The sequence below is a fragment of the Callorhinchus milii genome, unplaced genomic scaffold, assembly GCF_018977255.1.
Source record: "Callorhinchus milii isolate IMCB2004 unplaced genomic scaffold, IMCB_Cmil_1.0 Scaffold10, whole genome shotgun sequence".
Lineage (NCBI taxonomy): Eukaryota > Metazoa > Chordata > Chondrichthyes > Chimaeriformes > Callorhinchidae > Callorhinchus > Callorhinchus milii.
In genome coordinates this window covers 7,860,181-7,886,182 of record NW_024704751.1, presented here as the reverse complement: position 1 = coordinate 7,886,182, position 26,002 = coordinate 7,860,181, and the positions used below count along the sequence as shown (strand labels likewise).

The 26,002-nt window shown below is 51.3% G+C and overlaps 1 protein-coding gene across 1 annotated transcript in view; it reads left to right on the top strand.

Annotated features, from left to right (window-relative positions):
• Positions 1–26,002, top strand: part of bcas3 (BCAS3 microtubule associated cell migration factor) — a 308,857-nt gene that overhangs the window by 274,585 nt on the left and 8,270 nt on the right. The window contains exon 25 of the mRNA XM_007896549.2: positions 21,055–21,222. Coding sequence (XP_007894740.1) covers positions 21,055–21,222 — 168 coding nt within the window. The remainder of the gene's footprint in view (positions 1–21,054; positions 21,223–26,002) is intronic.

The following is a 26,002-nucleotide window of genomic DNA, read 5'->3' as shown; positions in this document are numbered from 1 at the left end:
CTTAATCAGCCTCAGTTGCTCGATATAATCTGCCGCATCTACCCTCAAACCTGCGTGTGGGAGACGTGGTTTAATCTCCTGACATGTTGGGGAGGAAGAAAATAAAGGGGGTGGGGTGGAAGTTGTGTCGATTGGATTCCTAATAGCTTCCAAATGCAGTGTGCGTGTGTGTCGGTTACCCGGAGGGACGCAGCCTCTTTAAGCGGGTTGCAGAGGAAAGCAATGTGGTAAGATTGTTATGAAATGTTGGTGTATTTAGGAAATAGCACTTAGCAGGGTCTCTGTGAATGACTGCCAGGTCAGGAAGCTGAAGTGCAAGGCTTGGTTCAGACGCAGGCCCTGCAGATCCGCTCACTGACCACACAGTACGTCAGCACGGTGTCACTGACGAGCAGGGGAGGGGGTGGGAGAAGGGAAAGTTGTGAGTCGCCTTTGGCGTGGAGCATTTTCACATAACCCAGGGGCTCCTGAGGGGAGACAGGCACGCCGGGGACAGGCAATGGGAACGCTTTTAAAATAGAAACGTGTAAATAAAAACCCTGGGAACGAAGCTTCTCTCCCGTAGTGTTACCGCTTATAGACGTGTCCTCGGGGCCTGACCTGACGATAACTCACAGGCCAGGACGGGCCGTTCCTTCAGTGGGAAGCTTAACTCTGCCGATGTCTGGATCAGTGCTCGACCGTTGCCCCCCACCCACCCCCACCCTTGGGATCTGTGCAAATTAGCCAGGAAAGCTGAACATCACCTTTTCCAGGGGTGAGGGCGGGGTGGGGGTCAGGACTCGATGTACATCCCCGCAAACTTCCCACCAGTTTTTTTGTGTGGGCTTTAAGCTCAGTGTATCGGGACAGGGGCTAAAATTAGACCCCAAGCCCAACATTAACAGCTAGTTGCAAAGCTTTTCGGAAGGAAACGTGAGACGTGACGTGCAGGAGGCTTCTGTGCAGATGTGGAGGTGCAGAGACGAGGATGAGAACAGGCCTTGGAGGACACAGCCACTGCTTGCTTCTCTGTGACTCGGGGAAAAGGGGAATTAGGTTAGAGTCTCGTTTAATTCCATCAGCAGGACGCTCAGGAGTCTGCTGGCTCTCTCACGTGTCCACGGCTGTGTTCTGACCACCGAGCCCAACCTACAGATCGCTTCAGCAGATGTTACACTGAGCGCTACAAAGGAAATTCTGCAATGAAAGACTGAGTTATGCTGCCTCTCACCTCACTCCTCACTCAGCGCTCGGATGAGGCTTTGGGAAGTTTGGACATTTTCTTCCTTTGCTTTGCGCCATTCCGTGAGACCCTCTTCGATCAACCGCCCTGCTCACCGCACCCGTGTTCTGCCGTTAGTTAGGTCGTCGGGGAATGCCATCAACTGCACAAATGAAAGAAAACCAACTTCCGCTTCCCCGCTCACACTCTGTTATACCCCTTTGTCGGAGGTACTGATGAGACGTTAAACCGAGGCCCCTGTTTGGGTGGACGTTAAAGATCCCATGACGCTATTTGAAAAGAGAAGGGTGGGAGGAGGGGTGAGAGAACCGGGAGTGGGTGACAGAGCTTGTGGGGGGAGAAAGCCAGGGTGACAGAGAAAGGGATTTGAGTGACGGTGGTGATGGGGGCGGTGTGGAATGATCGCTTGCTGAGCCAGGTTTTAGTTGAATTCGGGTCTCTCAACCACTATTCAGCGCTCAGAGGCATTGGCCTCTGGGAAGGCGCTCGCTAAATGCAAATTGTTGTTGTTTTAAGAGGAGCCGGGTTCAAACCACCTGCTTGCCGTTCCGAGGGTTTTTAACACGATTAAACATGCAAATGAAGACGTAAGCAAACATGTCAGGAGACATTCCTCCCGGCCCCATCCTCGCGACATACAGTCAATCTGCGGCTGTGGGACATTGGCTCCCGCATTCACCCGCAAACACACAGTCACTACACGAGAGTAATTGCCCGTGAAGCTTTCTGAGACATTTGGACATTGTAGGCGCCGCTCTGTGTGAAGAAATGGAAGGATTACGATTACATTATAAATAGCGGTGTCGTGTACACTTGAGTTTACACTGCCGGGCTGGCTGGGAACCCTGGCCCACAGCCAACAACAGTGCTCTCTGTGTCAAGCGTTTGACCCTGAAGATCGTGTAAGGTTCAATCCGAATTCTCACCAAGATCTTTCCCAGAGACTTTTTCTGGGATGGAGTTTTATTCTTAGTACCTGCGGCTCTGCTGGGTGTGGAGGAGGAGCCGCAGAGGCATTTATCCCACGGTTTGATCTTTGTCGAGGAAATGCTGTTTGGAATTTCTCAGACGGGGAGAATGTGCTGGAGTCAGGCAGAGGGCAGCGCGTGGTGTGAAAGGAAGCAGTGGAGGAAAGACAGAGGTTCTGAAGTTATTTACTGTGTAAATCTCTCACCGAGTTCCCAATGCTTTCTCAGCGCTCCTGTGAGTGGGATAATCTGTGCGCAGACACAAAATCCTCTTCCCTGTTTGTTGGCTACGCCCACCACCATTGGATTCACCCGAATATTGCGCTGAGGGCATCTCATCTCACGCAGCGTCTGGTCTCACGCGGGATCTGGTCTCTGTACTACGTGCAAAAACTGGCTTCAAAATTAAAAACGATCGAAGAATTTGACTGAAATATAATTTACATGTACGCATCGCCTTTCACGTTGGCAGGACTTCTCAAAGCATTTGACATTGCCGGCTGGGCCCCCAATGCGGGTTGGAGAGGGGGTGGGGGTTCGAGCTGGAGGTGTGGTGGGGGGAGCATAGGGGTAAATATGACCTAAAGCATCATCAAAAAAGGTACGTCTTTGAGACAGACCTCGAATATGGGTAGGGAGGGGGCTGGAGTCGGAGGGACAAACGAGAACGGGGCAGAGAGGCTGAAATGCTGATGCTACGTTAATAGAGTAAATCTGGAGGAGTTGGTATGTGGGGGGTGATGTCTCACAAAGAGCACTGGGGGGGAACATTCAGGGACAAAGTTAAGTTTAACACAGAATTCACATAGCTTGCCATTTGAGAGCACGATCGAGCAAGCTTTCCCGCTGCTTGTCCAGCTAGGACCACCCTACCTGTTAGGGCTTTGGCTTGCCGCATTAACGGGAGCTGAGTGGGATAATTCCCTGTCCCCAGTGACTGGCCTGGCCTTCCAAGTCCTGCCAATTTGCCAGGCTGGCTATGCTGTCATCAGCAGGAATTAGACTGGAGACCATCACAGAGACTGTTGGCTCGATTCTGCCATTCCCTTGCCAAGCATGTCACCATGGAGCCAGTTCAGCTCCAAGGAGACCCCGCTCACAACCTCTCCAGGGAGGATAGTCGACTGAAGGACCACTCATCCAACAATCCAGCACAGCCCCCAGCAACTGTACTGGAGTGTCAACCGAGATTGTGAGTTCAAAAGTTCCATCATGCAGGTCGAACCCACAATCTTTTGACTCGGAGGCGGGAGCGCGATCGACTGAGCCAGGCTGAAACTATTAATCCATTTCAATGCAAGAACTCTGATAGAATCTGTTTCTAGCAGGAGCTTAAGCCGGAAACATATGGGTGAGGTTTTACGGTAATAATCACAGAGTGCACAATGTAGCTCACGCCGCCTGTGTTGGCAAGTGTGTACCTGCTGCTGTGTAGACAGACTCCCAGTACAGGCGCTTTCATCCTTGGGACTTTCACAGCAGCATTTGCTGAAGTGGAAACTGACAGGTCCTTGTGTGTTTAGGATGTGCTGTGGCTGTTACTAAACCTGTGGGAAAGCAGACTTATTGCACTGAGTCACAGAGGCATCTGGACCAGCAAGTGGTGGACTTGAGACTCGAGAGCCTTAGACTGAACCATCGCCTTAACTTCGCTGCCAACTAATCACCGAGTCACTTGGCAGCTGAAACCACTGCCCAGCAAGGTAGCAAGCCATCCAGACTGAGAACAGGCTGCTCTGGCCCAGGGCTGGGCAGTGCTGGGGAGGGCTGTACTGAGTGGGATGGGGATGGGGCTGGGGGCTGATCTCAGCACTGGTGGAAGGCAGAAAGCCGTGCAACTGACCTCTGTGTAAAGGAGGGGGAAATCTATGGTTTTCAATGGTAATAGCTACCCGTGCTGGTCTGTGTGTGAGAGTCTGTGTGTGAGTCTCACTCGCACTCACTATCGAGTCACACTCACTATCGAGTCACACACTCACTATCGAGTCACACATTCACTATCTAGTCACACACTTACTATCTAGTCACACACTCACTATCTAGTCTCACACTCACTATCGAGTCACACACTCACTATCTAGTCACACACTCACTATCTAGTCACACTCACTATCTCATCTCACACTCACTATCTAGTTGCACACTCACTATCTACAGTCGCACACTCACTATCTAGTCGCACACTCACTATCTACAGTCGCACACTCACTATCTAGTCGCACACTCACTATCTACAGTCGCACACTCACTATCTAGTCGCACACTCACTATCTACAGTCGCACACTCACTATCTACAGTCGCACACTCACTATCTAGTCGCACACTCACTATCTACAGTCGCACACTCACTATCTAGTCGCACACTCACTATCTAAGTCGCACACTCACTATCTAGTCGCACACTCACTATCTACAGTCGCACACTCACTATCTAGTCGCTCACTCACAATCAAGACTGACAAAGGCTGGTGGAGGATTTATTGAACCTGCCGGACCTGTGAGCCTCGGATTCGTTTGCGTTGTGAGAATCCGAAGTGAGCAGCGAGAGCGTCGGGGGGGGGGGGGGGGGGGGGGGGGGGAGAAAAAAAAACCACTTTATTCTAAAATATGTCATTAAAGAGCAGAAGGACAGATAGCAGATGTTCTCTTGTTTTCTCACCTCCTCCTCATCCTCCTCCTCTTCTCCCTGCTCCCCCGGAGACACTGAGTCACTGGGTAGCGTTCCCAGCGCTGACCATTGTGTGAACTGAATCTGTGTAAAGTCTGGGTCTATCTCAGCCCAGGACCCCCCCACCGACCCCCCCACCCCACCCCCAGCCACACATGCACTTGCCAGCAGGTGGCGCTGGGTGGCAATGAGGAGCCAATTTGATTCCCTCTAATTCTTGTTCACCCCCAAAACCGAGGCTGGGGTTCTCACTCCCCCAATACCGAGGCTACGTGCCTGAGACCCCCCCCCCCCCCAACAACCTGCATTGCTATAGTGCCCTTCTTGCGGGGTGGTGACTCTTTACAGTGGGTGGGGGTGATGGTGGGTGCGAGCTTGACACGGAGCCGAGGAAGAGGGGAGTTGGCATGGTCAAAGAGGAAGGTCGTCAGGTGTAATGTGAAGATGGGCAGAGAGTGGGTAAGGCTGAGGGGTTGAGGCAGAGAGTTCCAGAATCCCGGGGTGTTGTGGCTGCTGAGAACGCGATCGCCGATGGCAGAGGGGAGGGGACGAGGGGCGTGCAGGAGGTCGGAGCTGGCCGAGCAAACGGTTGGGGGTGGGGTGGGGGGACTGGCGGGTTAGAGGATTCGGGGTGTGAGCAGGTCAGAGTATGTTGGGTGCCAGGATATGAAGTGGTTTATACGTGAGTGTGAGGTTCCTGAAATCGCTCTGTTCTGCAATAGGGTTAAGTAGGACTCGAACCAGGAGAGTACTGTCCCACTGAGCTAAATGAGGGAGGAGGAGAGGCGGTGGAGGAGAATGGCGTGATAAACTGTGTCGAAGTAACTGGAGCTGGGTTTCTGAACCCCCGTAGTATCATAGACACATTGACAAGTACACACAGACACACACATACATACAACTACATACAGATACAGACCCACACACACTACCACACACAAATACAGACATACCCACACATAAGAATATAATCTGCTGACCCACACAGACAGACAGACAGACAGACAGACAGACAGACAGACAGACAGACAGACAGACAGACAGACAGACAGACAGACAGACAGACATTTGGAAACTAATGGTATTGTTTGAGGTGTAAGAGGGAATAGATTGAGGGGAAGTGAGGACAATAAAGGATGGAGAAAGGATGGAGAAAAGGAAATGAAATGATCTGCCATGATTGAATGGAAGGTTTATTATCGTTAACCACACTAATAATAATAATAATAATAATAATAATAATAATAATAATAATAACTGGGGGAACAGACTCGATGGGCTGAATGGCCTCCTGAATGTTCCTGCACCCCTAAGCACGTGTCGCATTATAGCTGCAGCATGTGCATGTTACCTGCGCAGGGGCCGGGCTGCCATCTCTGCTGCTTTGTCAATATGACTCTGTTTGATGGAATGTGCGGTACAGAGCTGTAAGTGCCCCCCAGGGAGCAGCGTGTTATGACTTAATATATGGATTGTCAGTGAGCCTGAGCACGAGAGCCACTCTGTAAGTAACAGTGTGTAAAGCGATACAGCCACACTGCCCCGGCTATCTGCATGCCTTTAATCAGCAGCATCTGTTTCCTATTGTAACAGCCCCAAACACAAAGCCTCTCGACAGTCTCCGCACGGGCAGGACAGCGAGCATTTGGGAATTATTTGTGGCTCAGCAACCGGAGCTCCCAGGTTGTGCTGGGTTCAGTGACGCTTAGACCCGAAGCTGCTGCTAATACTGTCAAGTTTCCAGGCCATTTTGTCTTATCACAAGCCCTGAGTGCCCACAGGTCATGCAGCTCCCTCCGCACAGCAAAGCCAGGCTCAGGCCAGGGCGGAAGCTTGTCTTGTGTGTCAGTTGTGTGTCTGCGCGTGTCGTGCGTGTGTGTGTGTGTTTCTAGCCGGCGTGCGTTGGATTCTCTGTTGCGCGTATGCGTGTGCGTGTTGTGTTTGTTGGTATATGTTGTGTGTGTATGTTGTATGTGTGCGAGTGTTATGTGTGTGTGTGTGTCAGTGTGTTGTGTGTGCATGTGTGTGGCGTGTGTGCACATGTGTGCATTTGTTGTGCACGCGCATGTGTGTGTGTGTGTAACCCTGAAATCTGACCTAAAGGACGGTGAAATATTGCGGAAAAAATTCTTAAACGCTGGAGACATTTTCCTACAGGTTTTTTTTTCGAGACCAAATTGAAGAATTTTCAACAAAAAAAAGAACTGAGGACGGAAGCGTCTTCCGGCTTCTTGTCTATTCAGCCCCGGTTTTGTTACCAGTGTAAAGCACGTTAATAGTTAGGGCGGAGGGGACGGTGGGAGAGCCTGCGTCCTCCGCAGTCTGTGGAGGATGTTAACACGGGGTCAGGCTCCAAGACTGGGAGACCCTTCATTACTCTTTGTTCAGGCAATTAAGAAGAGTAACATTACGACCGTAATGTTCCCCCCCCACCCCCCCACCCCGCCACAAAAAAAAATTATGAATGATGCTTTAATGCAATTTAACTGTACGTTATTTTAAGATCTAACCTTTTTAGGACTTTAAGTAAATCAATCTGGAGGCAGATCAGCGGGAGCTGTCGGAGAGAGTGGGGACGCCAGGCTGTCTCCAAACATACACAGCGCTCCCCAAATGCTGTGATGCAGGAAGAGCCTCCTATAAATCACAGCAGATTAGAGGCTGCGAGTCAGGGAGCGAGCTGCCTGGGAAATGTCAGGACAGTGCCATTTTCATTTGTTAAGTCTCCTTTGAAATTTGATGAGAAAACGATATATGTATTTTGTCGCGTGGTAACCAGAGGGTCTCAGAATGAATTTTAGCCGCTGTAGCCCTGAACGTCACACCGTCCCCACCTCACACCGGCCCCAGTGTCACTGAGAGCCAGCTCCGCGACCGATATAACCCGTGCCCAGCCCGTACCCTCGCAGTAACGGCTACCGGCTTGTCGCTCTTTGGCGCTGACTTACACAGGGACACAGACTCGGTGACGAGGTTCTCGTTAATCAGACACATTTGCTGATCGATAATCGTTTCGAGCAATCTCCTTTCGCGTCTGGTTCAGGGATGTCCTCGGAGATAGGTTGCCGCGGATCTGGCCCCAGATGGCAGTCGTCAGTGTCTCCGGGAGAACGTGCGGTGACAGCCAGGCTGGCGATGCTAGTTCCTCTGTGTCTCGTGGTGAGGACACATTACCCAAGGGGTCAGGAGTTCCCTCCCCTCTCACCAAATGGTGTTGCCAACCGAAGCCGAAGCTCCCGGCATGAAACCCCACCCAGGAGATCAATCAGAGTAACTGAGAAAGTTTTCCCAGGTTCCTGCCCTCCCTCCCTCTCTCCTTCACTCCCTCTCTCCATCTCTCCCTCCCTATTCTCTCTCCCTCCCTCTCTGCATCTCTACCTACCTCCCACCATTGAGCATTTCCTCACAGTAATCACACCTCACGGGGGGATGTTACCTCTCACATCTTGCTGCTATGTGGCTGGCACAGCCTGGTAGTGCCCCAGTGTGTGGCACACTCATGGCCTCAACATGCCCTGAAGTTGTCCGGCCTCCCACAAAGGGAGGGACGGATCCACAGCCTTGCCATCTTCCGAGCAAAGGCACAAAGAAGGAGGAAGGGAGGTGATTAGTAGTGGGGTGGGGGGGGCACTGATCAAGACAGGAGATCAAACCTACCATTGTACAGCCCTCTGAGATGCTATCTGCTCTGCAAGTTGTTATCTCAAAGTGCTTCACAGGATTCTCTGTGCGGTGTAGTGACTGTGGGATGAGCAGAACAGCCAATTTACACAGCAACGTCCCAGCGAGTGTCACAAGAGGCCAATGATTTTCCAGGAATCAAACCCGACGATTTGTTTGTTTCTTACGTCGAGGGTCTGGGGGTGAGGGGCCGGTGAGAGACGGTAGGCTAGCTTCCGCAAGGTGGGTGCGGGTTGGGGTGGGGGGGGGGTGCGGGGGCGGTTGTATAAATGCAAGTTCTTGTTGTTGTAGGAGATAGCCTGGCTCGCGGGAGGGATGTCTCAGGGGCTGAGGCCGGCAGCAGGCTCGCTCGTGCTCTCTTGTCTCACGCATGAAAGGTTTTTGCTTGCTGTAAAAGTTTTTTTTTTCGAAGCGAAACGTCTGATCATTAAGGGGGGAAAAGGTATAAAATACGGTCAGTGCGGACGGCCTGGCTGGTGTCGGCTTCTGAAGTAGGGTCACGAGGTCGCGGCGAGGTGGTAGCCAGGGGGTCGTGAAGCAGCACTTAAGCCCAGCAGTTAGTGTTATTAGTGAAGAACAAGTTCATAAAACTGCGGGAGCCCCAATCACTGCGTGGCAGCGTGGCTCAGACCCTCCAGACCTTGACGGGCCAAAGGTCAGGCAACAGCTCAATCAACTAGTTGCCAAGAGACAGCGGTTGGTGGTGGTGGTGGGGGTGGGGGGGGGGAAGGAGGGAAAGTGCTCCAAATGGTTTGAGAAACGTCCTCCTCGGGTCACGAGCCACGACTTGTGTTTAGGACGAAGGGAGGCCCGGGATGCCTGGCTGCTCAACAGCGACACAGCTACGTTTTACACGGCGCCGTTCACATCAGGAGGACGTGCCAAGGCGTTGGACAGTCAGGGATCTGCCCCCGAGCTGGCGGTTGGGGGATCAGGAAAGGGGTGGAGGGCGAGGAGGGTAGGGGTAGGAGGGTGACCGAAGGCACGGTCGAAGAGGAGGGTCTTGAAGGAGGCAAGGGAGGGGGGCGAGGCGGAGGGACTGTGGGATGGAGTTCCAGTGCCTCTGATGCTGGTTTCCGGGGAACATGACATCTCTGGACTTCGTGGTCACCCTCTGGGCGTGAGGCTCAGGACGGTGTGTATCTGGGGGGGAGGGGAGGGGGGCTTCACCTACACCAGGGAGAGGGGGCAGAGCATTGACTGTGTGCAGTGCAGTAAGGGAGGCAGTTTGTGCGTGTGACGGTCTGTGTGAATGTGAGTGACTTCTCGTTTGACCCTCAACTATCCCTTTTTATCCCACGTCCATGCCATGACCCGTTCTGCCTTCCCCCACCACCGCAACATCACCCAGCTCCGCCACTGCCTCTCCCCTCAGGCCACATATCCCGCGCTGCTGTGTTTGTGGCGGTGCTGAAATTCCTCCTCGTCTTGGGCTGTGAGAGAGTTTTGCCTTAAAATATGATGGGGACCTCAGGGGGAGAAAGAGACGAGTCTCGATAGAGACACAACTCCCTCTATAGGCCCCAAATCCCACCTAGTCTGAGCCTTTAAGACTATTCAGTCTTAACATTTGGGAACCGTAGACATTCACAGCACATCAGAAGCCATTCGGCCCATCGTCACCTGTGATGCTGTGTGAAAGAGCAATCCTTTCAGTCCCACTCACCTGCCCCGATCCCCCTTACACACCTGCAATTTCCTGCATTTAAAAGCCGGCTTCCAAATTACAACTTAGGTTAGGAATTCTCTACAGTTCTGCGCAATAATAACAATAATAATAATGCTAATAATCCTTGCATCTGATGCAGCACCTTTCATGTCAGGAGGACATCTCAAAGTGCTTCACAGGATTCACCGTGGAGTGTAGTGACTGCATTTTGTAAGCAAAGTCGGCGATCTTAACTTTGAAGATAAAATGGTCTCGCGGGCTAACAGTAGGTGGAATTTCAGGCCTTGTATCTTTAAGACTATTAATGATTGAAAAACTGCTGGGTAGATTTCAGCTCAATTAACAAACAGACTTGATAACCTTACCTTGTTAATCTGCTTCTCTCTCTCTCTCTCTTACAAACAGCAAACCTCCGAGACGCTGCTTAGTTTCACGGAGACCAGTTGTAGGTGCTCGCCAATGTAACCGAGATAAAGGAGCTTTGCTCATGTGACCTCAGGCATGTCAGCCCCAGGAGAGCTTTCTCGTGCTAATAACACAAGAAAATATAGGGTATCTGACACCCAGCCGGCATCAAAATATTTTACATTAGAGAAACTTTAGATTCCGGCTCTTTAGGCCCTGGTAATTTGGATTCCACAAGGATAAATACAGCCCTTCTCTCATATCAGGATACTGAAACGCTGCCCGTGTCCTACTCGTAAATAAACAGTGCACGGCTCCCATTACTGCATGTTTGAGGGAAATAGCACACTCCTGTATGGATTATGTACAGAACCACATCTCCTGAACTCATTACACAGGGAACACACAGCACACGCAGCTCACCCAATGACAGATAGCGAGTCCGCTGTTTACTTTCGAGAGACTAGCTACCACCAACCACCCACCGATCCTTACGCTGGCTCTCCCCTCCTGCACGTCCTTCATTCCCTCCGATCCACTATCGGCGACTGTGCTTTCAGCCACTGCGTGCGTCTGAGATTCTGTAACTCTGCCTCAATCTCTCCGCCTCGCCCATATCCATCCTCAGATCAACAACAACAACAACAAGATTGCATTTATAGAGTGCCTTTCACGTCGGGAGGACGTCCCAATGCGCTGGACAGTTAGGTCGGGACCCGAGCAGGGGGAAATGGTCAGGGTGAGGGGAGGGAAGGGAGGGATCGAGGAGGGGGTAGAGAGTCGAGAGGGGAGCTGAAGGCACGGTTGAAGAGAAAGGTCTTGAGACCGGCCTTGAAGGAGGAAAGGGAGAAAGCGGCGAAGGCACTGGGGATAGAGTTCCAGAGCCTCGGGGCTGAGAGGCTGAAGGCCCGGCCACCGATGGTAGGGCGGTTGGGGCGGGGGATGTGGAGCAGACCGGAGCCAGAGGAACGGAGGGTACGGGTAGGTAAGTAAGGGGGATAGATCACACCTGGAGACCTTCCTCTTGAACCATGGCTGTAGTCACCTCCCTCCTCTCCCTCGCCCGGAGTCAAGCTCTGCCACAGACAGTAAAATGGAGTGACTATGTATATTGTAGACAATTGAGACAGCCAATTTGCGCTCAGCAATGTCCCACAAACAGCCATGAAGTGAGGGACCATTTTTTTATTGGGGGGGATTATTGACTGGCCAACACACTGGTTATTTCCCCTCCACTCCTCACCAGGGGACTCAAGACTAGTCGGAAGCCTGTGACTCCCACTATAGTTGAGACCCACTAAACTGCACGCAGACCCTGGTTCAAAGCTGGGAGCTGTGCGGGTCAGGGGGGGATAGGATGATAGGATGACCTGATGGGTGCCGCTGAGTCACTGAGCAATACAATGATGAACAGAGACACAAAGGCAACCCATTTCTGTTGTTTTCACAGAACTGATTAAGAATCTCTTCATCTCAATCCTAGGCCTAACCCCAAAGTAGATTACATTACAGCTGAGAGTAAGGAAATGTATCTGTGATAAATTATTTTCAGTGATGATGTCGATAATTCCTGGAGCAGTCAGCATCTAATTCTGCTCAAATTACACTTATCCCAGCGCTCAGATGTGCTCCTCGGCTTCAGACAATATCATATATTGTTTTCATCAAAAATCCAATTTTGTGTGCTCAGTCCCCACAGTAAGTGACACAATTGCTAACCTGCTCTGGCATGAGACCCTGTGAGATTACAGATGAAGGGATTAGACACTGAGGTTTTGTAACTTAAAAATTAATTCAATCAACTTAGCGCAACTGTGAGGGACAAGGGCTATTTATAGTGACTTTCTCAGAGGATCGGCAGCTTGAGGGGCCGGAGGCTGAAATCAGAACGTTCTCAATTATTAAAGGGTTCTGATACTGAACTTCCGGCTCACTGGGTACAAGCTCCCTCTCATCCTACACACCTTCCCACTCTCATCTCCCCCACCTCCCATCAGCGATTGAGTGACCGGTGACGGTGTTGGGGAGTGGCTATCTCCGCTGGTCGGGGAGGGAGGCAGTGACGAGGGGACATAGTTAGAAGATGGTCCCAAGAAGAGCGAAAGGAGAGTTTAGGAGAGTTTTGTTTTCACACAGAGCGTTGTTGGGATGTGGACCGCGCTGCCAAGTGTGGTGATAGAGGCAGAGTCTATTGTGGGTTTCAAGAGGGAAGTAGACAGGTATATGAAAGAGAGGTTTAAAAGGAGTTTGGGGATAGGGCAAGGCAGTGAGATTGAATTTGCTCTTGAAAGCTGAGACAGACTACATAGTCTGCCTGACCTCCTTCTGCGCTGTAAATTTCCATGATTCTATCACATCGAGGCACTGTCGGAGTGATGGACTGTTGGGAGATGCACTTTCCTGACTCAACAACAATCTTTGTTATTCTTTGTGTCTCATTTGTGAAAAAAATACTTCACTTACAAACTCAGGCAATCCGTGTTCACAGGGTCAAAGTGATCTGGAAACACTGGGTGTGGATGTTTGTGTCACACTGTGGTGAGCTGTCGCGCTCTTGTGTCACTATTACCCTGTGTCACTATCACTCTGTGTTATTAGCACACTGGGTGACTATCACGCGAGCGCAGTATTTACTGAAGAGGAACCCGAGCTGCAGAGCTGCTTTAGGGTAATAATGAGCTTAGTAAATCTGACCTACAAAGTGCCGACTGAAGTGGTGAGATGAATTTGCACACAGGCCGCTGTGATCTGATTGTGAGTTTGGTAAGATTAAATAGGTTAAGATTCTTAACTCCTCTAAAGCACACTGAGCGATTCCTCATTAATCTCTTTTACCTCCTAAGACATCAGTGCTGGAGTTAGGAAGCTTTATCTCGTAAGAAGCCATGCAGTAGGACTGACTGAGTTGGTCTAGCTCAGTTCTGGCCGGTTGGCAGAGTGACAGGCCGTGGGCGATTCTATATTAGACACAAGGCAAATAGACGGAGGATGTCAATAATAATCCTTGCATTTGATAGAGTGCCGAGACATCTCAAAGCACTTCACAGAATGTACTGTAAAATGAATTGACTGTATATTTTGTGGGCAGCCAATATGCATACAGCAGCGTCCCACAAACAGCCATTGAGTTTGAAATACTCGGTTATCCTAAATATAACAGACTTAGTCCAGCACCTGTCACTGTTTCACCCCAGAACGACCAACAAACCAAAGTGGTCGTTGGACAGATATTTCCAGCTTACTGTTCCCTCCATTGCCTGCTGCCGGGGTCACTTGCTCCCTCCCTCCCTCCCCGGCTCCTTACCCCCGCCCGCTCCTCACTGAAGGGCAAAGCCCTCGCCAGACGTGACAACGAATGTGATGTGTTCCCTGCCCATGGCCAGCCTTGCCCACGCCCACACCCCACATTGCAGGCTTGGGCACCAACACCAGGCACAGAGAGATGCCAGAGGCCAGGCTGCCCTGGGGGCATCCGCACTCTCGAGGGGGAGATAATGAAAGGAGAAGGGATTCGTCCATTTATCCGCAAATGTTTCCCGAATGGTGTGATCCTGGATTGCTGGGAGGCTGGAAGCCAGGTCAGGTCAGGTCCCGGGGGTGGTGGGCCGGGCGGAGCTAGAGCCTGCCCCATGGGGGGGGGGGCACAGGTTCCGTGACTGTCAATCACCCCCAGATCCACCAGCAGCACAAAGCAAGCCATCAGTAAGGTGGGCAGGTGCTCGTGTCTGAGTGGAGGTGAGGGGCTCAGGAGCACAGGCTGTTGTTTGTTTGTTTGTTTACAGGATTTAAAACCAGACATTTACATTACAGCTGGCATCTCCACCTCACATGACTGGGTAAAGCTCTTCGACAGATTATCCTGGCTTCTCTTGAAGATTTCTGTCGCCAAGCGAGGGTCAGCGGTGTTAGACGCCACAGCTTTTGAGGTGTGAAGTGTAAGGCTGCCCCTGTATAAAGAAGTGTATATCGTCAGCACCTGAACTGATCCTGAGCTGAAGTGCAGCCCGGCCCGGCCCCTCCTGCCTGACATACGGCAGCTGTGTTGTCTGCTCTGAGCCTGTGAGCGTGGCTTTAAATTGTACTTTATTGTTAGTTAATCTGTTGACAGAGGAGGCAGCATTTCACAGTGATTTCCAATCTGACCAGCATGGCTAATTGAACAAATGAACACAGCGGGGAGCAGAGTGAGACTGGCAGATCTGCAGTCACTGCTCATATTGCTCAGCCCAGCACAGGACAACACAGCCCGGCTCAGGGCTGTCTAGGTGTTCTGAGACTCTACCGCAGGTGAAGGGCACAATATAGATGCAATAACGCAAGTTGTTGTTATTGACAGACCCGCACAGATCCTCAACCTTAACACACAGAGGAACCCGGAGGCCTGAGGCAGTGCTGAACCTCAGAGCTTTGGGACGTGCTGCCCTCTGCACTGTTCTTCCAAACTCTGGCGGACCTGCCAAGCAAACAGCGCATTAGAGACTGAGCCCTGTGCCCGGTCAGTCTGTGTGTGCGTAACTGAACTTGAGCCCCGCTCCTGATCAATCTGTGCGTGTAACAGGCCGAGAGCCAGATTGATCCCGAATTTAGGTGTCGAGTCCACAGGACCTGTGAGGGTTTATCGGACTGTGCTTGCAGTATTGGCTGTGATAAAACGCAAGGAAGATTAAGGAATAGGAGGAAAAGTTGTCCCTGCTCACATCCCACACGATGTGGTGTGTCTCCAATATCGGTGGTTCGGTGCTGCTCCCAGATGTATACTTGTGATTGGAAATAGTAAAATAATCATCATGCCTTGCACTTGATTCAGGCGCCTTTCCCACCAGGAGGATGCCTGAAAAGCGCTTCACAGGATTTACTGCAAATTGTAGCGGCTGTGTTGAAAGAGACTGGAAATATCCACAATATATCCATCACATGTTTAATTTTACTGGGAGTTACTGGCAGAGGAGATGCTCACAGTAGACTCAGCCTCTCACTCGCTGGTGATTGTTGCCAGACTCTGTGAGGCTCAGGGTTCCAACCATCCCGAGCGGTGACTGAGCACAATGACGAAAGAGTATGAGTGAGAGGGAAAGAGAAAGAGGAAAGAGTTATCGGGGTGTAAATACCTCTCTCGGTCACAGCACTGACTGGCCATCAGGCTGTCACCTTCGCTGCGTTGTGACTTTACAACTGAGCCATTGGGGGAAGACTTGCACCTGATTAGCAGAGAGGCTGTGGGTCCTGGAGGCTGAGTTGAGGGTGAGTTGAGGCTGTATATGGGCTGAGACTGGGGCCTTGGCTCTCCTTAGCCCAGTCCTCTCCACTCCCAGATCACAGGTTTGCAAAGCTCAGCCTGTCTTGTTTGCTTTGGCAGCCCGTGGGTGCCTGTGATGATGTGTAAAGTGGATTTGATATTTGGCTGTTTTATTTGGCTGCGCTTGAAACAAGCCCACTGATTACAGGCACAGATGTCATTGCACACTTCACTGTTCGGCATTTAAGTTAACTTTAAAGTTTTAATTTAATCCACAAATAGCATAATCCTCCCTCTCTTTTTTCCCTTTTTACTGGACTGGACTCAGCCACAGACACTCCCAGTGTGTCTGACCAGAGACAGAGCAACGTTAACAAGAACATTAATTCGGTGAAAGGAGGTTTATTTTCTGAAGGAAATGCACAATTGTAGATGTCTTGGCTGCTGACATTGAATTCCGTAATATGCAGGCCACCGAGATTAAATGAATATTAGCCAAGCAAATGGTTTTACCCTCTCCGGTGGCACAGTTCCACCTGGCGAGACTGTGTGCCCTCCAGAGCCTCCCTGTGGTTAGTACAATTAATCCCAAAGGATTCATATTTCAATATTTCACAAACAAAATAAAAACTGCCTGTGGGTAATATTCTCTTGCTTTCTCCACACCCACCCCCCACCACCCCTTCCTCCCTCTGTATGGTGTACGTGGTTAAATCCCTCTAACTCAGTTGGTAGGTCTTTAGGTTAGAAGGTTATGGAATCAAAGCCCACCTTGGAAGTCCTGGAAGACTAACGCTTCCCCACCCCATGCCCCCACTCAGTTGCTCAGTGTGGGGGGAGACACAGACTTGCACGCAAAGGATGGGTCACTTGGGTGAGGCATTGGAGGGCGGTTCCTGACTCTGTGACTTTGCATTGATCCAACGGCGACGACAACTTGCCCTACAGCGCCCTTCACACAGGACAAGTGCCTGGGAGGTCTGGGTCAGTGCTTTCGAGACTGGAGAGAACCCAATCAGCCAGTGCCGGGGACGGCAGGGTGTCAATGTCTCTACTTTGTGGACAGTAAAATGCCCATTTCCCGCGCTCACTTCCAGCACTATTACTGATGCTTCTTGTTTGCATCTAGGAGTTTGAGGAGGGGAAAAAAATCCTGCGTAGAAACAGAAGGACAGAAGTCGAAAGGTCTGAAGCCTCAGGCTGATCCCTGTCAGGTGGAATATCTTCTCCCCTCAATCATCCCACCCCCAAACATGCCCTGCGCCCATTTAGACACCAATTGTCTGCCACGTAATACAAGTGGCAAGGGCATGATCTTGCCAGTGTGAGGAGCCAGGTATCTCTGAGAACCCAGGCTCCACGCAAGTGGCTACTTCCTGCCCACAGGCTCTCTCCGCAGCAGATATTGTATCTAATGTGGAGTCCTGTAGCTTAGCGGTTAGAGCACTCGCAAGTGAGAGACCTGGGTTTGATTCCTGGCAGGGCAAAACGTTGTTTACCCAGCAGTAAGTAGGAACCCGGTTGTTAGTTGATTGGCGGATCGCTTTTCTAGGGGTAATAATTCCTTCAAAAACAAGTAATAATTTGGTCACTCAATCCAGGTTTGTGCTGTGCACAATTGGCTGCCGCGTTTCGCCCACAAAAATATACAATCAATTCACTTTACGGTGTACTCTGTGAAGCGCTTTGAAACGTCTTGGAGACGTGATAAGGCGCTGTATCAAATGCAAGGATTATTATTAATGCAATACACAGGCTGGTTAGCTTTTGCAGGGACAGCGCAGGTCTGTATTTATTTGATGGAGAGAGAGCAAGAGGAGGTTAGAGCGAGCGGGTTCGGGCAGTGCTGAAGTCAGGAAGCAAAGGTTTGCCTGTACTCACTGTGCTCCTTCTCTTTTCTCTCCTTCTTCCTGTCTCTCACAAACCCAGCAATAGAAACAACAGCCCTGCGTGGGGTGTGGGGGGGGTGGGTAGCGTCTCAGAGCCCTCAAAAGGGTCGGAGCCTGACACTGAGCCAAGGCGAGGGAGGGAGGGATATGGAATGTCCTGCCAGGAGCTATCTGGCCGGGGGCTGAGAGGCGCTGGCCTCTGGACCCACCTGAAGATAACTCAGTGAGGCCGAGGAAACGTTAGCACCTAGAGGAGATAGCGGAGACAGTCCAGAGCCCTCAGGCCGGTCAGAGGCAGAATCCATATTGGCTTTCGAGGGAACAAAACAAATACCTTTAAGAAGAGTCAGCTACAGGGGTGCGGGGAGAGGGCAGGTAAACAGAACTGAAAGGATTGCTCTTGAAAGAGCGGCCCACACATGATTGACAAATGGCCGCCTTTGTATATCATGGATCTCTGTGGTTCTAAAGACTCCAGTTGCCACCTCCACGGAAATTCAGTGATACCAAAGGTCCCAACAGCGCTAGGTCATCTTAAAGGTACTTCCAAGGCCGGTCTCTTCGACCGTGCCTTCAGCTCCCCTCTCAACTCTCTACCCCCTCCTTGCTCCCTCCCTTCCCTCCCCTCCCCCTGACCATTTCCCCCCTGCTCGGGTCCCGACCCAACTGTCCAGCGCCTTGGGACGTCCTCCTGACGTGAAAGGCGCTCTATAAATACAATCTTGTTGTTGTCGCTCTCTCTCTCCTAAGCTGCAATAAATGAAAATGTGTGACGTGGCTTTAATTTCCCGAGGTTTCGAACTTGTGAAACTTGGTCTTTTCCTTTTGACTCGTGCCCGGGAGCCTCACCCATTTTCCCGGCTATTCCTCATCAGCGAGACCCGACTCGGGAGCGTGGGCAGGCTCGATAAACAGGCCAGAAACGAGCACCGATTGCCCTCCTCACCCAAGGCCGAGGATTCCCGGCCGGAGCTCAGCCTTAAGTCAGTTGCCACGAAATGGGCGGACGAGTTGGGATGAAGGGAAAGGGAGGGGTCGGGTGATTCTTGTCTCTCTTGCTCGTGTGACTGGCAACACGGAGCCTGTGTGTCAATGAGACTGAAGATGCTCCTGCTTTCGATGACTGGAGCTTGATATGGAGACTCCAGAGAGTCTAGACGGCCAAAGCCAAATAAAATTATCGGCAGACCCCCTGAAAGGCTGGCAGAGTCGTTGCGTGTGTTTTAGAAGGGAATTGTTGGTCTTGAGCTCACCTTGTATGTGCTCAAGAGGATCGGGGAGGGACGGGGGAGAGAGCTCAAACGATCGCAGACTGTCACCGTGGTTGGAAACTGCCTCGGTGCCTCAAGCCCTCGGGAACCTGGCTCACGTGAAAGGCGCTACATAAGCATAAGTTGTTGTATGATAAACGGCAAAGGGAAGCTTCTCGTGTGAAAGGGATTTGGACAGCGCCTTGGTGGAAAGGTGGGGGGGGGGGGGGGGGTGTAATGTGTGCGTCAGACACAGCGAGAGAGAGCGAAAGAGAATTCATTGTAACGGGGGGCAGCTTTTTATCGTTTTATACGTATTAAATCGTGTTGACACCCGCCCCCTCCCGGTAAAATATTCAGTTCCGAATCTCCTCCCCCACCCACCAGGAAAGCAGTTGCCTGATTTTCTCCCCCCTCCCTCCCCACGCACACACCCACACGGACACACACACATGTACACCCCCCACCACCCTACATTCACACACGTATACACCCCCACCCCTCACGCAGACACATATACACCCAACCCCCTGAACACACGCACACACACACATACACCCTCCAGCCATGGCCCCTGAGATCGAGAGCTGAGTGTTTAAAGGCTATCACTCCTGGGTGCCCCCCACCCACCCCTTCACCGGGCAGGAGATGTCTGTCTGTGTGTACGCTGGCGATTCACACCAGTTAAGCTCCAAATGCCCTCAGCAACTTGAAGGGAGTCAGGGAACGAAAGCGCATTATCAGTCTGGCCGGCCTGAGGGCTCTGGACTGTCTCCGCTACCTCCTCTAGGTGTTAACATGTCCTCGGCCTCACTGAGATATCTTCAGGTGGGTCCAGAGGCCAGATAGCTCCATGCCCTATCTCTGCACTTTGCTCGCACGCCCAGAGACAGTCGCCCCGGGAGTTCAGCGCGGGTGTAGGGCCTGGTTTAGCAGCATGTCGCCGCAGGTCAAAGCTCTTGAAACCTGCCTGTGTCCCTCATGTGCCCCGGCCTGTCAGCCAGCAGCGGTGTGACTGACGCTACCCAGCCCAGCCCAGCCCAGCACCCCCCCCACCCACTCGCTCCACACCGCACAGCACAGCACACCAGACCCATCCCTGCGTGTAACACACCACACGCTCTTCTCCCAGGACAGCCTCCCCTGGGGCCGGGCTTTAAAAGAGAAGTGAGGGCAAGAAATGTAAAGCAGAGTGTGTGTGTGTGGTGAACAGCGTTGTCCAGTATAATACTTTATACTCTTGTGTAAACAGATTGATCATTATTGAGGGACAATTCTAGCTCTCGAGGAGTCCAGGCTGAAGGGATAATAATAATAATAATAATATTAATAAAGATGGGACCAAGCTCAGCTCTCGCTGTGCTGACGTGAAAGGCGCTATACAATTTGTTGTAATTTGTGGTTGTCACTGCTTTTGGCTGTGAAGGTGTTAGTTACCCTCCAGCCTGGAGAAGCCACCAAAGCCTCCGTCCGTCTCAGCTCTGACCTCCTGATAAATTCACAGCAGCTTTTGCCTCCAGGCCTCACTCACAGGCCTCTTGGAGACACTGAGATGTTGCTGCAGTCGGGACACAGACTGGCTCCCTCGCCTGCTCGTTCCTCTGTCGGAGGAAACGAGGAAACACTTTTAGGAAATTGCTCGTCGGCCTGTATCTGTACCGCAAGAGGTACGGCCGTGGAAATTGGGGGAGAGGAGGGGGGGGGCGTTGCTGTGGGTCCGGACTGAGAGTGCGTGCTCCGTCTTGAGATTGAGGGCTGCCTCTGCGCATTGATTAAGTGTTCGTGTGAATGGCCAGGAATCGAGCGGGCGTGGAGTGACCCTGGCCCTCCATTTCCACCATCGGTGGCCGCACTTTTTAGCTCTTCCTGCGTCCCTCCACCCGGGCCCCTTCCTTAACTGTTTTCAGGTCGTGCCTCGAGACCTTCCTGTTCAACCAGTGCCCTACGGTAAAGCTGCCCCTCCTCCGGCTCGGAGCCGTGCACACACACACTGTGTGAGAGGGAATGAGGGGTGGGGGAGGCTGAACAGTGACTGACAAATCCCACCTTTTGTTTGCTTCAGGTACATTTGACCGCAGTGTGACGCTGCTGGAGGTGTGTGGCAGCTGGCCAGAGAGCTTCGGGCTGAGGCACATGTCTTCCATTGACAACACGGAGGAAGGTCTTCGCGAGCGGCTCGCGGACGCCATGTCTGAGTCGCCCAGTAGGGACATAGTGGGCTCCGGAACAGGTAAGCAAGGACTCAGACCAGGAAATAATCTCCCCGAACCCCCCCCCCTCCCCCACCCGCCTCGCATCCAGGAAGTTGTAATACACAGTCAATTCACTTTACAGTAGATTCTGTGACCCGCTTTGAGACGTCTCGAAGACATGATAAGGCGCTATATCAAATGCAAGGATTATTATATGTTATATATATATATATAGTTCATGGGGAAGAACATTAGGAGTACAACATTCAGGCCACAGCCCAACCCACTGTCTATTTCCCTCCTGAAAACACATGATCAAATTGTGACGTTTCAGTAGAGTGTAATCAGTGACTGGAATGGCCTCCCAGGGAGAGAGAGAGAGAGAGAGAGAGCGAGACCAGGACATTTCAGGATCATCTTGTGTTGACCTGGGAAGGCAGAGGCAGGTGGCATTCTGTAAGGATGAGATCAAATGAGATGAAGGGCCTTCTTCATCTGAACCTATATCGTGAATAAATTCCACCAGCGATGGTTTGGCCAGTGCTGTAAATGCCACAACAAACACCTCCTTCACTGCAGAGCGCTCAGACCTATTGCCCTCCGACCAATCCGTTGAGCGAGAGGCACGAAGCGGGGCCTGTCAGTCACTCGTCAAAACAACCCGGACTGATGTTGCCGCTAAGTGTAGAGCTGATCCCTGATAATCTCTGAGCCTCGACATTCCGGCAAGTCTCCCAAACACACCCAATGGCCTCCCGGGGGGGCATCGGGGGTGCCTCTGGACGAACGTGCGCAGGTTATCGAGGTTCTCAGTGCTGTAGCCACCGTCAGAGGAGGCAGAGACACAGACTGTGAAGCGCCTGAAATTGCTGTTGGCTTCTTTTTTTCGGTGAAGGAGGTGTTCTGGACCAAAGCTTACTGATAAATAATGTCTTTGTTAAGACCCTGTGGGATGTGCTGACAGGCTTCCAGCCTGACATCCATTAATCCATTTTTAGTTAACAACTGCAGAAATGCTGCAGATAGGCAGGCCAGTGTTGATATCTTATCAGTGGCTTTTGCTCTCTCTGATGCTGGCAGGGTCTACACTCCCCCCTCCCCCCCCCCCCTCCACACACACACACACACCTCTCAACCCCCTCCCGTCCCCTCCCTAGAACATATCTCAGGCCACTGTCTTGAGCCCCACAGCTGTGGAGAGCCTGGGCCTGCTGTCAGTGGAACAAGATCCACACTTTACATTAGTAACCTAGTTTTTCTCCCTGCTTTGGATAGGTCTCCCCTCCACCCCACCCTCATATATTTTAGGTCTGATCCCTTTGGCTTGTCTAAAAGTCCAGCAGCTCTGTTGGTGTAGTGTTGGATTCTCAGGATGGAGCCCAGTAGCTCTGTTAATGTAGTGTTGACTCATGTTGAGAGAAGACTGGACCGTATTCTAAATTGGAGCCTGGACACTGATTTTTGACTAATTTTCCCCCTTTGTCGTGGCTGAGAATTTCATCTGCGGAGAAGGGAGAGAGGAAAGAGAGAGGGGAGAGAGAAAGAGAGAGAGAGAGAGAGAGCGAGAGAGAGAGATGGTGTGTTCAGTGAATGAATGTCTGATATCAGGAACAGAGCCAGCGAGGAGTCTGGTGATAGCCTTTGGAGTCTGATCAGGGGCGAGCGAGGTGGTCAGGGCGAGGTGTGAACAGCTGGGAACAGAAAGGAAGCTTTGATACATCTTAACTCCGCTGTGTATAATAATAACACTGGATGCCCTGAAAAGTGTTCCAGAAATCCGAACCAGAGCGAACGAGAAGCGAAAGTTAAATCACTTGCAAAGTAACTACGTGCCGTCTAGGTCTGGAGAATTTGAAAGCAAAAGACAAACTGGGTATTGAGACAGTGACACATAAATAAAGGGAGCGATCACTTTGACAAGCGAGTGTTTAACTCATTTAGGGACGATGCCTTTCGCAGGCTGCTTCCCCCAACAACAGCCTCTTTTATGTATCAGAGGGCTATGAGCCTTGAGTCTGGATTCTGCTGCTCAGAGCAGGGAGGTCACAAGGCTCTAATGCATTTAGCATTGACTGCCCCCTCTTGTAGTGCGTCTATTAGCCTATAATTTGATTTGTACCTATTCATTGGGAGTCCCTGCAGCAGTGTGGTACAGACTCTTGTATAATTGGTACTGTCTCTATTTTACATCATTTGATTAGCTCCTGATTCCCGGCCACTTGTTGTCTGTACGGCTGGCCGCCGCCCATTTATACGGCTTTAATGTAACATAAAATTCATTAGCGGCCACATCGAGCGAGCGGACCTGGGAGCTGAGCATCGCGCAGCACTCGGCATTAACCCTTCGCCGCTCCACATCACAACTGGAGGAACCGGGGCGGGGAGGGAGGAGGTGTTTTGCTTTCAGTCTTGGTGGGCGGGGGTTCAGAAGAGGAGCGGTTGGTGGGGACGGGGAGGGGACCCTGTCTGAGGTTTCCGTCGGTAACCCTGGCTCCCAAAGGTCCTCAAGAAGGCCAGACAACTTGTCACTCACCCCTTGACAAGCCCTGGCTCATGCCTCAAACTGTCTGTAGAAACATGGGAACCTTCTCCACTGGAGACCATTCAATCCATCGTGTCTGTGTCACTGCTCCCTGATTTACCGAATCGCCTTTATTTTATTAGTCGCACGTTCCATCTCTCTCTCCAGATCATTGAATGTTTTTACTGCTCAGCTGCTTCTCCCAGTTTCCTTGTGAATGATCCCATTGATCTGGCCTCAGTAGCCGGTGGTGGGAATGATTTCCAAACCCTGACAAGCCTCTGAGCGAGGAAATTCCTCCTAAGCTCATTTTCTCCTGACAATCCTGAGCCTCGATCAGTAGAATCATTCCAAAGGGCACTGGATAAACATCTGGGCAGTCAAACCATGAGGGGATAATGGAGATGGGATTAGTAAAAAAAAATACTTGAGACAGACACTTTCTGCACTGAAAGTTTCTGTTGTTTGTTCCTATGTCTTGTCACTCCGTTACACAGCACGTTGTTGTGGCCTCCCTGTTAGACCCTTTACACTTGCGCTCGCTCTCAATTCTGTTTTGTGACCACGTGATACATTTATACAATGCCTTCCACATAGTAAACTGGCTTGATGTGTCTTACAGGGGTGGTGCAGAACAGCCAGCAAGGGGAGGGAGGTGACTGAAAGCACAGTCCAAAAAGGTGGGTTTCGGAAATGAGGCGAGAGAGAGCGCCGGGTAAAGGGGTTTGAGATGGAATCAGGACACAGGGCCAGGCAGGATTCGGAACTTTGCAGCCGGAGTGCGCTGTGGTGGCATTTGTCAAGAGAGGCCTTTGTGGCAAACAAGGGGTTAATACCCCCACGTCGATTCTGCGGTGTGGTGGGGGGGGGGGGGGCCAGGACAGAAACGGCTTAAAACTAGACCCGAAGCACGGATTCGGTAAGCGGGGTGCAGGGGGAACATTTCACGCCACTGCGTTAGGATAAACAATGTGTGATCATTTAGCAGTCCTCCCCCCCCCACCCCCCCCCCCCCCCACCCTCACGATGATCTCTCCTTTGAGCTGTTGAGGATGACCCAGTGCTGATCTTGTTACAAAGAGATTCATTTATTGAAATCAGTGACAGCTTCCAGGCATCCGGTCAGAAGGACACACATCCTGTGCTGTGCCGACGTTCCATTTCTCAGGCAGCAAGTGTTTATAATCCATGATTCCGGCTGTGCTTTTAACCCCTAACGTGCACCACCAGCTTCCCACAGCTACTCCCTGGAACAAGGTTAACCACGGATGTCTCAGTAAATCAGTCGGGTGTCTTGACAAATACGGAAACCCGTCACCGTGCTCAAGAGTATCCAAACCAAACTGTGGATCTCACCTACACGTGGAAATCCCAGATAGATTGTTGGAATGGAATGAGCGTTCTCTCTCTCTCTCTCTCTCTCTCACTCTCTCTCCCTGGAGGGACTCATCCTGCTTACCTAATTCCGCAAAGTATTAGGCCGAGAGCCAAGGCTTGGGGGGAGCTCAGAGTGTGAGTTAGGGGTAACTGCTGGAGTCTGACCAGAGAGGGTTCTTTACCTCTCGTTGTTGGAGGACTGTGTGGTTCTCATTTTAAGGGATGTTGGGGAGAAGGAAGCAGTGATTTACAGAGACAGTGAGCAACAGGCACTCCCTCTTGAGGCTCCTCCCAGCCATTTACCAAGGAAAACTGACATGAGATATTGTTGGACGAAGAAAACCCTTTAGCCCATCCTATCTCACCTTTCCAGAACACGCACCCTACTCCCCTCTCATCTCAGCATCAAGCTTTTCTTAAATTAGTCCACTCCTGGCCTCGTCCACCCTTCATGGTAAACCGTTGGTGGAGGGTCGTATATTGTCGCAGGAGCTGAAACACTAAACCAAGGTCGTGAAAAATCCCACAACACTATTCAAAAAGAAAAAAGGAGTTTCTATTTCCCGGCCAACAATCCCCCAGATAAAATTGGTCGCTGACCATCTGGCTTGGAGACGTTGCTGTGCGTAAATTGGCTACCACATTTTTTTTACAAACACACAGATTACAGTTATTACTGTGAAGTGCTTTGAGAAGTTTCAACATGACAAGGTTGCTGTATCAAGTGCAAGGCTGATTATTATCAGGTGTGATCCTTGCTATTGTGTTGTGTTAGGTGATGAGAAAAGTATAAGTTGTGTGGGAAGGGATAGGGGAATGGGACTGAATGCAGAGCCCTTTCAGAGAACTGGGACAGGCACAAATGGCCCCGTTCTGTACCGTAAAATGCTGGGACTCTGTGACCATAAGTATGAACATGT